Here is a 16,084-nt window from a genome sequence, read left to right on the forward strand (position 1 = left end):
CACAGCATTACTCAACACCTACTCGTCCGACTCAGAAGTAGACCGTTTATGAATTCCTATTGTTTTCGGGACTATACAAGGACAAAATGTCTGTGGCAGAATTAATAAAGGCACAAATAAAAATAAACTTATTACTAGTTTTCAACATGCACATAGCTTTTAGAATTTATCTATCCATAATTGGATCGAATGCTGAAGGAGAGCAATCATTTTCGAAACTTAAGCAGATCAAGGATGGTGTACGCTCAACTATGAGCCAAGATCTCTTATCATCGTTGGCACTTCTATGTAGCGAGAACAATATTACTCGTCATATGGACTTTGAGGATATTATTAAAAATTTTGCTATAATGAGAGCTGAAGCAAGAAACTTTTGTAATCTTAAGAAATGTTACAAGTAATCTAGATACTGATGATATTGTACATTTTGTTTCTTTTAAATTCCAAGTATAATGTTGAAGTTTTATAGTTGCATTATTTTTAATTTTGAAAATTTTTCCTCCCTATTTTTTTACTTTTTTTTACCCTTCCTTTGTAGGCCCTAGGCACAGTGCCTAATGGGAAATCCTGCCCTGGTTGATGTAAGAAGTGGGGTTCCCCAAGGATCAGCATTAGGACCACTGTTGTTTTTGATTTTCATAAATGACATCAATGAAAGGATAGAAGGCTTAATGTCTAAATTTGCAGATGATGTAAAAATTCGGGCTAGCCGGGTGGGTAAAATGCCTGCCTGGCAACCCAAAGGTCGTGGGTTCGAATCCCGCCTCGGGCTTGGATCAGAGTACAAAATTCTAAAACCTTGGGAGGTGCAATATGGTCACAGAAGCCAATGCACCAAAAACTAAAAAAAAAAGATATAAAAATTGGTAGTAATTAATGACCACCACCAAGCAGAGCTTCTTCAGAGTGACCTAGACAGACTTCAGGGATGGTCAGAAAAATGGCAGCTATGCTTTAATCCAGCAAAGTGTAAGGTATAACACCTGAGGAACAGTAACCCCAAAAATAACTTATACACTTGGTGGAGTTGAACTAAAGCCGGTGGTAGTGAAGTTCTCCGAAGTTCTCCTGGCCCATGGTGTCCTATCTATGATTTATCGAACATTGCTAGTAGAGATAAGGATGTCATAATCTCATTATATAAAGCTATTGTTAGCCCACAATTGGAATGCTGTGTTCAAGTATGGAGACCAAATCTAAAGAAAGACATTGTGCTTCTTGAATCCAAAGATGGGTAACTCGCTGGTGAAATCGGCAAAAGAGCTTCCAAATGAGGAAAGACTTCAAATATGTGGGTTGCAGAGCTTGGAAACTAAGCACCTTAGAGGAGGCTATTGAGGTGTTTATGGCTCTGAGAGGCATAAGTAAAATGAATGAGGACAAAATTTTCACGGTTATAAATGATTCTAGAACAAGGGGGGGCCATAATTTCAAGTTACAAGGGGGGGATGTTAGACTGGACTGCAGGAAGTTTTATTTTAGCCAGCAAGTTATAAATTACTGGAATAAGTTACCTATATGAGGAGTAGAGGCTGAGAGTTGGGGGAAATTCAAAGATCAGCTGGATAATTACCTACAGGAGGAGGGATTTTATTTTATATTTTAGATATTTTATTTATTTATTATTATTATTATTATTATTATTTTTTTTTTTTTTTTTTTTTGGCTTTTGCAGCATAATGGCCACATGGTGCATAAGCCATAGGCTTATGCACCATGTGGCCATTGCTAATACTAATTACTTTCCTGAATACTTCCCATTTAGAATTTGCTGTTTGTAACACCATCAGTTGGTACCATGGTATGGATGTTCTCCATACTAACACCATCAGTTGGTACTATGGTATGTCTGACACCACTGTACTCACCTTCCCAAAAGCAAAAGCTCTTCCCTTTACCCTTGATGGTAGTTACATCTTTAAGTAAATCCCATATCGATATAGTGTGTTCATTGCCATCTAATGGTTCTTTTATGTGCAGATTCTTAATGCATGAAGAATTAGCTGATGATCACATCAAGAGTATTGCTTTCTATTGTTGGCTCTCTAATGCTGCTGTAGAAAATGGCCATCAAGTATTGTGTGAGTGACTAATTCACAAGTTCCAGTCAATATTTGGAAAACTAAAATCCCTCATTATAGGAAATTTTGATTTACTGGCACACTCTATTTAACACACTATAACACACTCCTACTCTCATTTTCGATTTTCCAGTGCTTATGTTACATCAAACTAGCTCAACATTGGACTTGCAACCCATGTCAACTGCCTTAAATTTTATATGCTTCATAACTAAGGGCATAAGTCAAATTCTGCATTCCTTATGTCTGAGTGACATAATGTCTCTGATATCCCTAAATTAAGCTAACAAATGTGACTAGGAGTATTAAAACTATTTATTGACTCAAATGAGTATATGTTAATTCAGAAAAAAATTTTAAATTTTCCAGAAAACTCATCTGTTTTGAAAAGGTTTAAATTTTTCTACTTCACTGGTTAGAACTTCATACCAAATTCAAAGTTAGCAATCACAAAAAATTCCTTTTGACATCATTTATTTGGATGGCCACTTTTCTTTACACTCTTAGCCAAAGACTTTTTGTAATTAGGCTTAGCCTGCTTTAACTCCTGAGTAACTTGGTTACATTGTAGTTCCTATTTATTGTAGGACTCTATATTACTTAACAATTTATAATCATCCAATGTATTTTTTTCTTTATATTTTTGCTACTAAGTTCGTCAGTTCCTCTGACATTCATTTTTATTTAAATCTCAAATGGCATGTTTTAATTGGTATACAACATCTAGTGGCCTGTAATATTACCTATCTAAACAGTTTCCATTTGGTATTTACAATTTTTAACATCAGCTGGTCTCAATGAAAAAAGTGTAAAAAATGTTTGAAGCCACTGTAATCACCTTTGGTACTGTTTTAGAGTCTATATGCTTCTTAACCAATAGTATAAACTTTCTTGTCTTGTCTGTTTTTGTGTGCACATTATAATCACTAGATTCAAAATTCTGCATCCTCAATATCAAGATTACATAATGTTCCTGTTGTATGTATAATGTCAGCATTTGATGACTTAATCAATATTCAAACTCATAAAATTTATTTAACATTTTCCTCTATTAAGTTTTTAGTGACTCTTACATATCCCAGGTAATTGCTAGTCCCATGTGGATCCTCATCAAGCAGTGTAATCCTTCCCCTCCTTTATTCATGCTACTGCATGTCACAACAGAAATAATGCAAGAATCAATTTTACTTCTGCTTATGGCTTTAATCCGTCATTAAGTTATTAATGACAGCCATAAGTTATTATTTTGTGCATCCCACCAAACTAACAGTTTTCCAACCCTTCTTAACACTGCCTCAATAGCATCAACAAATATTTTGCACCTCTTCTATTCAAGTATATTTCATCTCTAAAAGTTGCAGTCTCTTAAAATAAGGCATCTGAGTGGTGACCTAATGGAAGTATATAAAGTGGTAAAAGGTTTAGATAAACTAAATGTTGATGGCATCTTTACTCTTTCTCAGATGAGGGAACATAAACTGGAAGAAGATGGTTGTAGAATAGATATGTGGAAACTTTCATTCAATTAAAGAGTAATCAACTGATGGAATAAACTTTCACCTAGTTTTGTAGAGATGGATAGTTGTGTAGTTTGAATAAATATAAGGTTTGAACAAATTATTGGAAGGAATGGGCAAATGAAGGGGTTTTTTTTCTTTATAAGTTGGATTCTTGCACCATGTTGCCAAATACCAAGTTGAGAGTGATACTGATGTCAGAGTGTTGAATTCTAACTGGAATTCCAAGATGCCAACTTCTATAAACAAAAAATAACAATAATGAGAGATCACTGCAAAACAGGCATGTAAAACTGGGGCCCAGCACCTGCAAGCTGCCCTTCAACATTTTTAGTGTCTTGCCCCCTTCCCCAAGTGTTTTCAGAGGTTTCCAACCACCACAGGGTTACTGTTGGCTGGATGTTGGCCACTTTATTTGGTACACTTGCCCTTTTCATGAGATGGAGAGTGCTCTTTTGGTAACAGCATCACATGTTTGCACTATGCAAGATAAAGCAGGTGGACACATGTGGGGATGCTATATATGCAGTTTTAAAGAAAGGGAAAGACAAATGATTTAGATGGTTTTGAATGTGGAAAAGATTAGTTGGCACCAGAAGTGCCAATAAGAATACCTTGGAAACTGCAACTCTCCTGGGTTTCATGTATAACTGTGTCTTGAGTGAATAAAAATTGATTCAATAATCAAATAACATCCTGCCAATAGTGACCCTGTGGTCAGATACAGCAGCTCACTGATATGAGATGCCAACAGAAGGTGACAAGATTTGTGCAGAATAATAGAAAGGCTGCATTCGGTGAAATAACAACCCAGTACAATGGTGGTAATCAAAGATGCATTTCAAAATACACAACCCCTCATACCTTGTTAGGTGAGGGTATAACAAGTGACAAAAAAACTAGTTTCAGTAAAGAACAGGAAGGTAACATTACAGTAGACCCAGGACTGCCAACACCAGACAGTGGAGGATTGGGAAAAAACATACTTGGTCCGACAAATCCCATCCCCTACTATTTCACTCTAATGGGAGGACCAGAATGTTGTTGTTGTTGTTATTTGGTTTTTAGGAGCATTAGCAACTAAGACCATATTGCTCCGGGATATGCGGTGGTCATTCCCTGACCTTTCCGCATCCTCCGTATTTGGTGGTGATGGGCTCGAACCCCGGTCTAATCAAGAAGCGTGTGCTTCGCACTACTGCTCCTTCCCACCCGGCTACGGAGGCACCTCCAGAATATTGTGATAACAACATGAGCTCATAGATCCATCCTGCTAGATATCAACAATATAGGCTGGAAGTACTATTATTAATGGTGTTGGGAATGTAATCATGGTGCACATTAGGCTACTTTGATAATAGTGGAGCAATATCTGGAATTATACAACTATGTACAATTCTAGTCATATTACAAGACTGGAATTGACAGAAGTGCAAGGAGAAATGCATGAAAATATTTAATATATTTCTTTCAGTAATGCCACTGGAGTGCTGCATAGCACTAGTGCAACTCACGAATCCCCCATCCCCTCCAAAGAACTGTTTGTGCAGCCTACAAGTACTTCTGAGTTTGATACTCCTGCTGTAAAAAGACTTAACACCAGAAGAGATTGTTTCTATAAATATTAATTTTTGTTACTGCTACTGACTTTCACGGTTATGCCAGAACTGATCAACTGTCCTCTGTATATGAAAGTTGCTTGATTGTTTAATTTTAAAATATTAATAATTTTGATTTGTATTTTCAGTTATTTTGCTAAAACCTATAAACATGCTGGACTTACCTTTTTCATAATAATCATAAACTTTTATTATAGCAGGCATCAAATCATCAACTATTTCTTCTTGAATCATGACAAATGAGAGACATTTCTGTTCATTTTTCATCTTAAAAAAAAAAGAAATTAATTAATGAAAAGGAAATGATACTTCAGTTACCTAGATTATCAAGTCAGTGGCACAGGCATATATTTAAAAAATTCAAATTTTTAATGTTTTAATTGAATTTAATTTTTAAATTTTTTGAACAAATATAAATTTTTTAAATCCAAATTTGCAATTGATTTTACTCTATCATTTCAATTTTTTATAGAAAATAAAAAAATGTATTACCTGTAGCAAAGTATATATGTATTTCAACTAGTCAAGAGACAGTTTTCAGTACAGAGTATTAAGAACAAATTGCAATGTATAGGAGGTACTTGGTTATCTTGGTACTTGGAAATGAGGAACATGCTTTGTAAAAAGGATAGGTGAAACAGGACCAGAGTATGTCTCCCAGGGACAAAGGTTGATGACATTGTAGAGCGGATATCATCTTTTGAGGGCACAAAAGGTGATATAGTTGTACACATTGGCACTAATGATATTAAGAGTAGGAGACCGGCGGAATTACTTAACAAGTACAGGTCACTGTTGAAAAAAAAGCCACGAATTAGGGTTGAATTTGAAAGTGTCTGCAATTCTGCCCAGACACGATAGGAGGGAGTATAGGATGAGAGCCTTATCGATCAATTCGGCCCTGGAAAGATTGTGCAAGGCTCAAAGGGTAGAATTTTTTTCAGCCTGGTCTGTACTTGTTAACAGGAGAGACTGCTTCTACAGGGATGGGATACACTTAAATAGAAAGAGTGCAAGAATATTTGCTGATGCTATCGAGGCAGTGTTAGGTGGGTCGGAAAACTGCTAGTTTGGGGGGAGACAAAGACGAATAGATTAACAGTATCCACTGGCAGAGATGAAAGTGATTCTTGCACTGCTTCTATTGGAATGAGCCGCAGCCTGGAAAATAAGATACAGGATATTTCAGAGCCTGCTGGGAATCATTGAGGTACAAGAAAACACATGGGTTGTGTTAGGGTAGCTAAGAAAAAGAACAGGTGCATGTATACTAGCATGTTCACCAATGCTAGGAGTTTAGTAAATAAATTTCATGAATTTGAGGTATTGCTCAAAACATCAAAGGCAGATATTGTGGGGATTTCGGAGACGTGGTGTCACACAGATATAAGGAATGCAGAACTGGAATTTGGGGAGTACAATGTGTACAGAAGGGATAGACAGGATAGGAAGGGAGGAGAGGTTATGCTATTAGTTAAGAAACAAATAAAATCCAAGGAAGTGAAGCCAGTCGACATCGCTGGACAGTGCAGTGTCGAGTCAGTTTGGTGTGACATAAGCATTGGGAGATCAAAATTGAGAGCAGGAGTGTGCTATAGGCCTAATGACTATGATGAGTATAATAAAAAACTATACAGGGAAATAGAGTGGGCCAGTAAATCAGAGAGTCTTATAATGGAGGATTTTAATTTCTCAGATATTGACTGGAATTTGTAGGTTGGTCACTCACACACTAGCAAGGCTTTTGTGGATTTATTGGATGATTTTTTTCTACATCAGCGTGTTTGGGAGGCAACTAGAGGGAGTAATACTCTTGATTTGATTATCAGTAGTGATTCTTCATGCATTAAGAATCTGCAGATAAAGGAACCACTAGGTGGCAGTGATCACAGTGTGCTGCCAACAGCAAATTCAAAATGGGAAGCATTCAAAGAACTTATCTTGGAAGCTACTAGACTTTACATACCAACTAAGAAATATTGTTCAAGGTTTAGGCCTATATGGATGTCAGATGAACTAATGAGACATATGGCAGAGAAGAAAAATGCATGGGATACATAAAAATTAACATGAGACACAGAAGCCTATGATAGATATAAGCTTATCTGTAACGAAGTTACAAAGGAGGTTAGGCGGGCGAAGGCAGATTACGAGAAATCTTTGGCAAAGGATGCAAAGAAAAACAGCAAAGAGTTCTTTACTTATGTAAACTCTAGATGGAAGGGGATGAATCAGATTGGTCCACTTGATATTGATGGTTCAACTGTTGATGATCCTGCTCAGGTAGCTAACAAACTAAATGAGTATTTTGCATCAACATTCACACATGAGGAGTTATTCAGCGAGGGGAATGCCAGAGGTGTATCCAACTCTGATAGTAAGCTAGAGAATATTGTAATAACAGAGAGTAAAGTGGAGGAAAAATTGTTGAAGATAAACACAAGAAAGGCACCTGGGGTGGATGGGATCTATCCAGTTATATTAAAGGAGGCAGCAAAGGAAGTAAGCAAACCCTTGGCCATAATTATGAGAGCTTCTTTGGACTCAGGGGTGGTACCAATAGACTGGAGATGTGTAAATGTGACCCCAATTCACAAACGAGGATCAAAGGCTGACACAAGTAATTATAGACCTGTGAGTTTAACTTCTGTTCCAGGAAAATTAATGGAGGCACTTGTTAAAGAAGCACTGCAGAATCATCTAGACAAGACTTCAGTTATAGCGCGGACACAGAATGATTTTCTTAAGGGAAAGTCTTGCCTGACCAATTTGATTGGATACTATGATGCAGTCACAAAAGAACTGGATGCAGGGAATAACTTTGATATTATATATTTGGATCTTAGAAAGGCTTTTGATACTGTTGCACAACATGGAAGACTGATCCACAAATTGGAGCAGTGTGGCATTGGAGGCAAATTGCTGCTATGGTTAAAGGGGTGGTTGAGGAGGAGAAGACAGAGAGTGGTAATCAATGGACACTGCTCGTCGTGGACTAATGTTATTAGTGGAGTCCCTCAGGGTTCTGTGTTGGGTCCATTATTGTTTTCTGTATTTATAAATGATATTGATGATGGTATATCAAGCTTAATGTCCAAGTCTGCAGATGAGACGAAGGTTGGCAGGGTTGTTAAGGACACTACTGACGCTATGCTGCTGCAACAGGATCTGGAAAGGTTGAGCAGATGGGCTGAGAGGTGGCAAATGAAGTTTAACATTGACAAATGTAAAGTACTACATATGGGAAACAGCCTCCTCAGGGCAACATATCAACTCTGTGGTACAACACTGACAGTGGTAGAGATTGAAAAGGAATTGGGGGTAATTGTGCAGGCAGATATGAAGTTCTCTGAGCAGTGCAGACGGGCTGCAAGAGTAGCTCATGGTGTATTGTCAATGATATATAGGAATTTTTCTAGCAGGGATAAGGAGGTGGTTATTCCTTTGTACAAGGCAATGGTCAGGCCACACCTTGAGTATTGTAGACAGGTCTGGAGGCCTCATTTCAGGATGTAGAGCTGCTGGAACAAGTACAGAGAAGGGCAACAAGATTAGTGAAGGGAACAAAGGGTTGCTCTTATGAAGAAAGGCTTAAGTTTTGCAAATTACAGTGTCTGGAGACTAGGCACCGGCGAGGTGATCTGATAGGTGTATAAAGCCTTGAATGGTTTGAGCATGCTCAAACCATTCATGCCAATGGAATTCTTCCTCTTGTTCAGAATAATCACCTGAGAGGGAATAAATTCAGATTGAGGAAAGACAGATGTAGGATAGATGTGCGGAAATTTGCCTTCAGCCAATGGGTAGTTGGTTGGTGGAACAGATCTCCATCCCTTGTTGTGGAAGTTGATAGCTTAAATAAATTTAAGGCTGAGCTGGACATGTATTTGAAATGAACGGAGGGGTGAAGTGGAATCGGTTTTTTTTTTTTTTTTTTTTTTTTTTTGGCTGATGCTGCATAAGCTTCCTTTCTTGCATCATATGCCTTTACTAATGCTAATGCTAAAATGTGGAAAAACATTGTATTGGTAATAAGTTTGCCATATGTTAAAAAAGAGACTATGAAACCTCCATTGGAAATCTGCTTTTCTGCTATGCGCACACGCACACACACACATTGGGCTGACTTTAGCAGTAGCATTAGTAGAGGCATATGATGCAAGAAAGCAAGCTTATTCAGCATCAGCAAAAAAAAAAAAAAAAGCACTACTTGCATTTCACCCCTCCGTTCGTTCGAAATACCTGTCCAGCTGAGCCTTAAATTTGTTTAGGCTATCAACTTCAACAACAAGTAATGGAAGTCTATTCCACAAACCAACTGCCCGCTGGCTAAAGGCAAATTTCCGCACATCTATCCGACATCCGCCCTTCCTCAATTTGAATTTATGCCCTCTCAGGTGATTATTCTGGGCAAGAGGAAGAATCCCATCGGCATTGAGCATGCTCAAGCCATTCAAAGCCTTATACACCTCTATCAGATCACCTCGCCGATGCCTAGTCTCCAGACTCTGTAATTTGCAAAACTTAAGCCTTCCTTCATAAGAGCAACCCTTTGTTCCATTCACTAATCTTGTTGCCCTTCTCTGTACTCGTTCCAGCAGCTCTACATCCTTCTTGAAATGAGGTCTCCAGACCTGTATACAGTTCTCAAGGTCTGGCCTGACCAATGCCTTATACAAGGGAATAATCACATCCCTATCCCTGCTAGAAAAATTCCTGTATATCATTGACAAGACACCATGAGCTACCCTTGCAGCTCGTCTGCACTGCTCAGAGAACTTCATATCTGCCTGCACAATTACCCCCAGGTCCTTTTCATTCTCTACCACTGTCAGCGTAGTACCACAGGGTTGATACGTTGATCTGGGGTTACTGTTTCCCATATGTAGTACTTTACATTTGTCAATGTTAAACTTCATTTGCCACCTCTCAGCCCATCTGCTCAACCTTTCCAGATCCTGTTGCAGCAGCATAGCATCAGTAGTGTCCTAACAACCCTGCCAACCTTTGTATCGTCTGCAAACTTGGACATTAAGCTTGATATACCATCATCTATATCATTTATAAATACAGAAAACAACAATGGACCCAACACTGAACCCTGAGGAACTCCACTAATAACATCAGTCCACGTTGAGTAGTGTCCATTGATTACCACTACTGACTTACTTTGTAAATAAATCAATTTCATGTATGATTTTATAGTCTGATTTTTCCACCTGTCAATCATTTTATGCATTCAGCTGATTACTGACAGGTATTAGTGACCACCAATCAATTAATCAGGTGGATATATAATTTTATTGACATTTATGATATGTGACATTAAATTTTAAAGACCTGAATGCACTGCACTGTATAAGAAAAATATGAATGTATCACTTGTATTGCTAATAAGTTTCTATAAATGAACATAAAAATTACAAAAACAAATTAATTTACTAAAATTCATATGCTGCATACAGCATAAAATTCATAAATTGCATATGCTCATTTTGACTAGTGGCCCAAGTTGATACCACTTATAAGGCTTTATTGAACTGTTTTCATTATTTCATGTTTGTTTAAGCATACACAGTCTCATTCTGAGAACAGAACAAAAAAAAAAACCAAAAAAAAAAAAAACCCAAAATATATAAATAAATAAATACTGGGGGGGGGGGGGATAAACTGTATATTCAATAAATGCTGACAAACAGAGTACTTACCAACATCTGCTTTATAATGAAATGAAAATTCTTAAAAAAAAACATTAGTGTTTAACAACATACAAGGGAAAAAAGGGAAAATAAATTCCACATATTTTACATTTGTTGGTTGTGCTACATAATAGGAATATATCTGAATAAATACAGTATTTTCAATAAAGTTTACCTCAGAAATATAAAAGTTCACTTGTCCTTTCTCAATTTCATATCGCTTCACGTCCAGCTCTCTTATATTTGTTAGCTGAAATCAAAATTGAATTTTTTAAATTAATCCAAAAGGAAAATATCAAAAACTAAGAAAATCATTTTTATGGCTATTTAAACTAGTAATGAGAGAGAGGTGATTACAATGACCATCAACATCCAATCTGTTATATCCAATGGGTGTATAAGTCACTATGATAATACAAATTATTCGTAAACTATCAAGCCTATTTTGTACTTGCTATAGGTTTCTGTGTCACCTAATAATTTATAATTATCCCAGTGGGACATTCTAAATGAACTGTTGGAATAATGTGAATATTTATCCCAAGCCAAACAAAATCACCATTAATGACCCCAGAGCATCTCAAAAGTTGAAAGAAATAGTGAAAGGAAATGGCAAAGGCACTCTTAATGAGCGGATCTAATAATGTGTGTGTGTGTGTGTGTGTGTGTGTGTGTGTGTGTGTGTGTGTGTGTGTGTGTGTGTGTGTGTGAGAGAGAGAGAGAGAGAGAGAGAGAGAGAGAGAGAGAGAGAGAGAGAGAGAGAGAGAGCGAGAGAGAGAAAAGACTTGATATTTTGAGAATTATAGTTGGGGAAGGATGTTATGTGGCATTTTTTTCCATAGAATTATACTTTCAGGAATGATGACCGCTCTTATACCACATGAACATTAAGATAGTTTATTAAGTTAATAACTAAATTCCTATATATTAAGGTGACAATTTGGGAACCTTGCCAGTATCCATCATCAGGCTAAATATTAGCTGTTGTCAGTCCTCTTTTTTGCCGAATGTCTAGATCCTTTTTGTGTATTCTCATAATACACAGTAGGGTTTGAGACTTTCAGCAGGCAGGGGACCGACAACAGCTCTACTGATCAAACTTCCATCTGTCATTGTGGAAGTTGATAGCTTAAATAAATTCAAGGAAGAACAGAACAAACTTTTGGAATGAATGGATGGGTGAAATGGTAAGGATTTTTTTTTTGGCTGATGCTGTATAGGCTTGCTTTCTTGCATCATATGCCTCTACTAATGCTACCCTTGATTCTGATTCCTATTCTGAAAATACACAGTACTTGCCTGCATTTGGCAAGCAGGGGGCTGACAACAGCTAATATATGGTCTGATAATGGGTACTATACTGGAAAGGTTCCTGAAATGTAATATATCTGGTTGGTTTTCCTATTTTGCTGTACAAAAAACACAAGCTTCTGGGAGGGTGGGGAATCTTAATGGCCTAACCTAAGATTAACTAACTCAGCCATGGAGTGAAAAAGGCCCACAAAAGTTTTTTGCACCTTTGACTGGATTCAAACTTAGACTTTTAACACCCAGAGTGTGCTACATGCAAGGTTGATAAGATAATATGATTACTTATAATGGCCATTAGCATTAGTAGAGGCACATGATGCAAAAAAAGCAAGCTTATACAGCATCAGCCAAAAAAAAAAATCCTTCCCATTTCACTGATCTATTCATTCCAAATGATTGTCTAGTTCTGCCTTGAATTTATTTAAGCTATCAACTTCTACAACAACAATAGATGGAAAGTTTGCTCCAGCAATCACTACCCACTGGCTAAAGGCAAACTTCCACACATCTATTCTACAACTGTCTTTCCTCAGTTTGAATCTATGCCCTTGGGTATTGTCAAACTAATAGAACAAGCTTATCTGCGAAAAGATCTAAACCTCCCAAGGACTTCCTAATTCATTTCACAAATATACGTGGTCTCAATTCTAATCTCAACAATGTCCATTTCCACTTGCAGTTTGCCAAACCACATGTACTTTTTCTGACAGAATCTCAGTTATCGGTTGATTCAACTACTGCTCATCTCAGATGCCCAAATTATTCGCTGTATGATTCCTTTCGCCTCAAAGGTGGTACTTGTGCATATGTCCGTTCTGATATTCCCTGTCAGAGACTTGGCAATTTGGAATCTCCTCTCTTCGATCTTCTCTGGCTTAAAATCTCTCTACCTCATTGTGTCAAATTCATCTGTTGTCTCTACCGTTCTCCCAACTCCACTAATCACTTGGAGCTCTTTGACTTCCTCTCGTTGCAACTTGACTTTCTCCAGTCCAACTTTCCTAACAGTGAGTTAATTTTCCTTGGTGATTTTAATGTTCACAACTCCAGCTGGCTTCCGTTTTCTAGTCACACCGACCCAGCAGGTCGAGATGCTGAGGCTTTTGCAATTACTAATGACCTAGCACAGATTGTTCATTTACCTACAAGAATACCGGACAATCTGAATCATACAGCCAATATGCTTGATCGTTTTCTCACAAACAACCCTTCTAAGTACACGGTCGAAGTGAGAGGTCCTTTAGGCACTTCAGATCACAACTTGGTGATTGCCTCTTCTCCAATGGAACCTTTATCTCATGGCTATTCCCAACCTCGTGTTGTTTGGCATTACAAGAATGCAAAATGGGATGACCTGCGTGACTTCTTTTCTTCTTTTCCTTGGTCGGATTACTGTTTCAAAACTTCTGATGTCAATGTTTGCTCAGATCGTGTCAGTGAAATTATTCTTGCAGGAATGGAATCCTTTATCCCACACTCCACTTTAAAATCTCATCCTTTATCTAAACCTTGGTTTTCCAATAAATGTGCTAAGGCTGTTCAAGAGAAGAATGTTGCATATCGTAATTGGCTTGTTTCTAATTCTTCAGTTTCATTTTCTGCCTACACCAAAGCTCGCAACAATTGTAAAGCAGTTATTAATCAGTCCAAACTAGAGTTTGAACAGGCTAAGAGTAGAAAACTTGCTTCTTGCCCTAATGGTAGCCGAGCATTCTGGTCTCTTGCCAAAGCTATTGGTCGCAACTTTTGCCCATCTCTGCTTCCACCTCTGTCCAAACCAGATGGTTCTGTTGTCACTTCAGCCAAGGATAAAGCTGACCTGCTAGCATCCCATTTTTCTTCCAGCTCATGTATTAATGAACTTGGTAAAACACCTCCCACCATTCCCAACACGGTCCATCCAATGCCTCCTGTGGTCTTCCGTCAAAAGGATATCAGAAGGATTTTGATGAATCTTGATGCTAAGAAAGCTCCAGGTCCTGATGGTATTTCTCCACTTGTTCTCAAAATCTGTGCTCCTGAACTTACTCCTATTCTCTGCCGCCTTTTTTCACTTTCTTATTCCAAAGGTGTTTTTCCTTCTGCTTGGAAATTTCCTCATATCCAGTCAGTTCCTAAAAAGGGTGACAAATCCCTCCCATCCAATTATCGTCCATTTCAATTACTTCTACTCTTTCTAAAGTAATGGAGAAATCAATTAACTGCCAACTCTTAAACTACCTAGAAACCTTCCGTCTGATCAACGATCACCAGTATGGATTCCGCCAGTGTCGATCCACTGGTGATATTCTGGCTTATGTTACCCATTTATGGACTACTTCAATGGAAAGGTTCGGTGAAACACAAGTAGTTGATCTTGACATCTCAAAGGCTTTCGATCGTGTTTGGCATAAAGGTCTTCTAAACAAGCTTCCATCTTATGGTTTGCCAACTGTTTTTAGTAATTGGTTATCCAGTTTTCTCTCTGATCGCTCACTGAGGGTGATGGTAGATGGCTCTTTGTCTTCTAACTTCTTCACTAATGCCGGTGTACCCCCCAAGGTTCAGTTCTTTCCCCCACTCTTTTCCTCTTGTATATCAATGACCTTCTTCCATTGACTGGAAATCCTATCCATAGTTTTGCCGATGATAGCACATTGCATTCAACTTTCCGTTTTGAGAAATCTTGTCCTGCTCAATCAGCTTCAACTTCTCGAAAATCTGCTACCAATTCCTTAAATGCCGATCTTCAGGTAATTCTCCAGTGGGGCAAAGACAACTTAGTTGATTTCAACCCTTCTAAAACTCAGTCTTGTCTTATATCTCGCAAAAAGGATTCTTCTGCTCCTATGCTTACCTTTAGTGACACTCCAATTTCTAGGCAAAAGGATATATCTCTTTTGGGGATTACTCTGACTTCTAATCTCTCTTGGCACAAGCACATTACAAATATTGCTTCCTCTGCATCAAAAAAACTTGGTTTTCTCTTTCACTCTCGGCGTTACTTTTCTTCCAAACAGCTGCTCACTCTGTATAAATCGAAAATCTGCCCTGCCATGGAATATTGTTCCCACATTTGGGTTGGTTCCCCCAAAACCTCTCTCAGGCTTCTTGATTCCATTCAGAAGAGGGCAGTTAGGTTAATTAACGACTCATCTCTAACAGAGTCTCTCCACTCGCTTTCTCATAGACGCACTGTTTCTGCTGCTTGCCTCTTTTACAGATACTTCCATGGGCACTGTTCTTCTGAATTGGCTTCTATAATTCCCGCTCTCTCTTTCAAAACAGTCCGAACACGTGCCGCCAACATCCATTTACTGTCCAACTTCAAACCCACAGAACCAACTTTTCATCTTCCTCATTTATTCATTCAACTGCCGTTTTCTGGGACAACCTTCCTTCATACGTATTTCCTGAAAATTACAATCTACAGAAGTTCAAGTCCAATGTCAACAAATATCTTCTTTCGTCTTCTCAACCTCCAACCCAAGCACGGTACTAAGTACTATAGGTTCTAATACCTCTTGTTTTTGGGATTCACATAAAAAATATAAAAAAAAAATATCATATCCCACACCTGAATGTTCCACAAACATCATGCAAGCTGTGCATTTTAGAAGGCAACTGGCCCCCTCAGTTCTCCTCTGAGCCACAGCACTTCCATTAGCTTGAGACTTTTGTTTTGCTGCTCTGGTCTGAGTCATAATTTCTTTTAATTTAAATAAAATTTCAATTTCAGTTTATAACCCTAACTTATCTCCCAAAACAGTTATAACAGGATATATATTTTTTAGTGTCAAGTATTAATTATCTCTGAGTTCCCTTTATATAACTTCCGTATAAGTTACGTATTAATTAATTATGTTACGTTTGTAATC

At 37.9% G+C, this 16,084-nt stretch overlaps 1 protein-coding gene across 1 annotated transcript in view; it reads right to left on the bottom strand.

Moving 5' to 3' along the window:
- Positions 1-16,084, bottom strand: part of LOC150083283 (pregnancy zone protein-like) — a 374,597-nt gene that overhangs the window by 15,273 nt on the left and 343,240 nt on the right. Inside the window, exons 23-24 of the mRNA XM_090378461.1 lie at positions 11,092-11,166; positions 5,382-5,484 (exon numbers count right to left, since the gene is read on the bottom strand). Of these exons, the coding sequence (XP_090234587.1) occupies positions 5,382-5,484; positions 11,092-11,166 (178 nt within the window). The remainder of the gene's footprint in view (positions 1-5,381; positions 5,485-11,091; positions 11,167-16,084) is intronic.

The sequence above is a fragment of the Mastigoproctus giganteus genome, chromosome 7 (genome assembly GCF_048544385.1).
Source record: "Mastigoproctus giganteus isolate SK-2022 chromosome 7, ASM4854438v1, whole genome shotgun sequence".
NCBI classification, from domain to species: Eukaryota; Metazoa; Arthropoda; class Arachnida; order Uropygi; family Thelyphonidae; genus Mastigoproctus; species Mastigoproctus giganteus.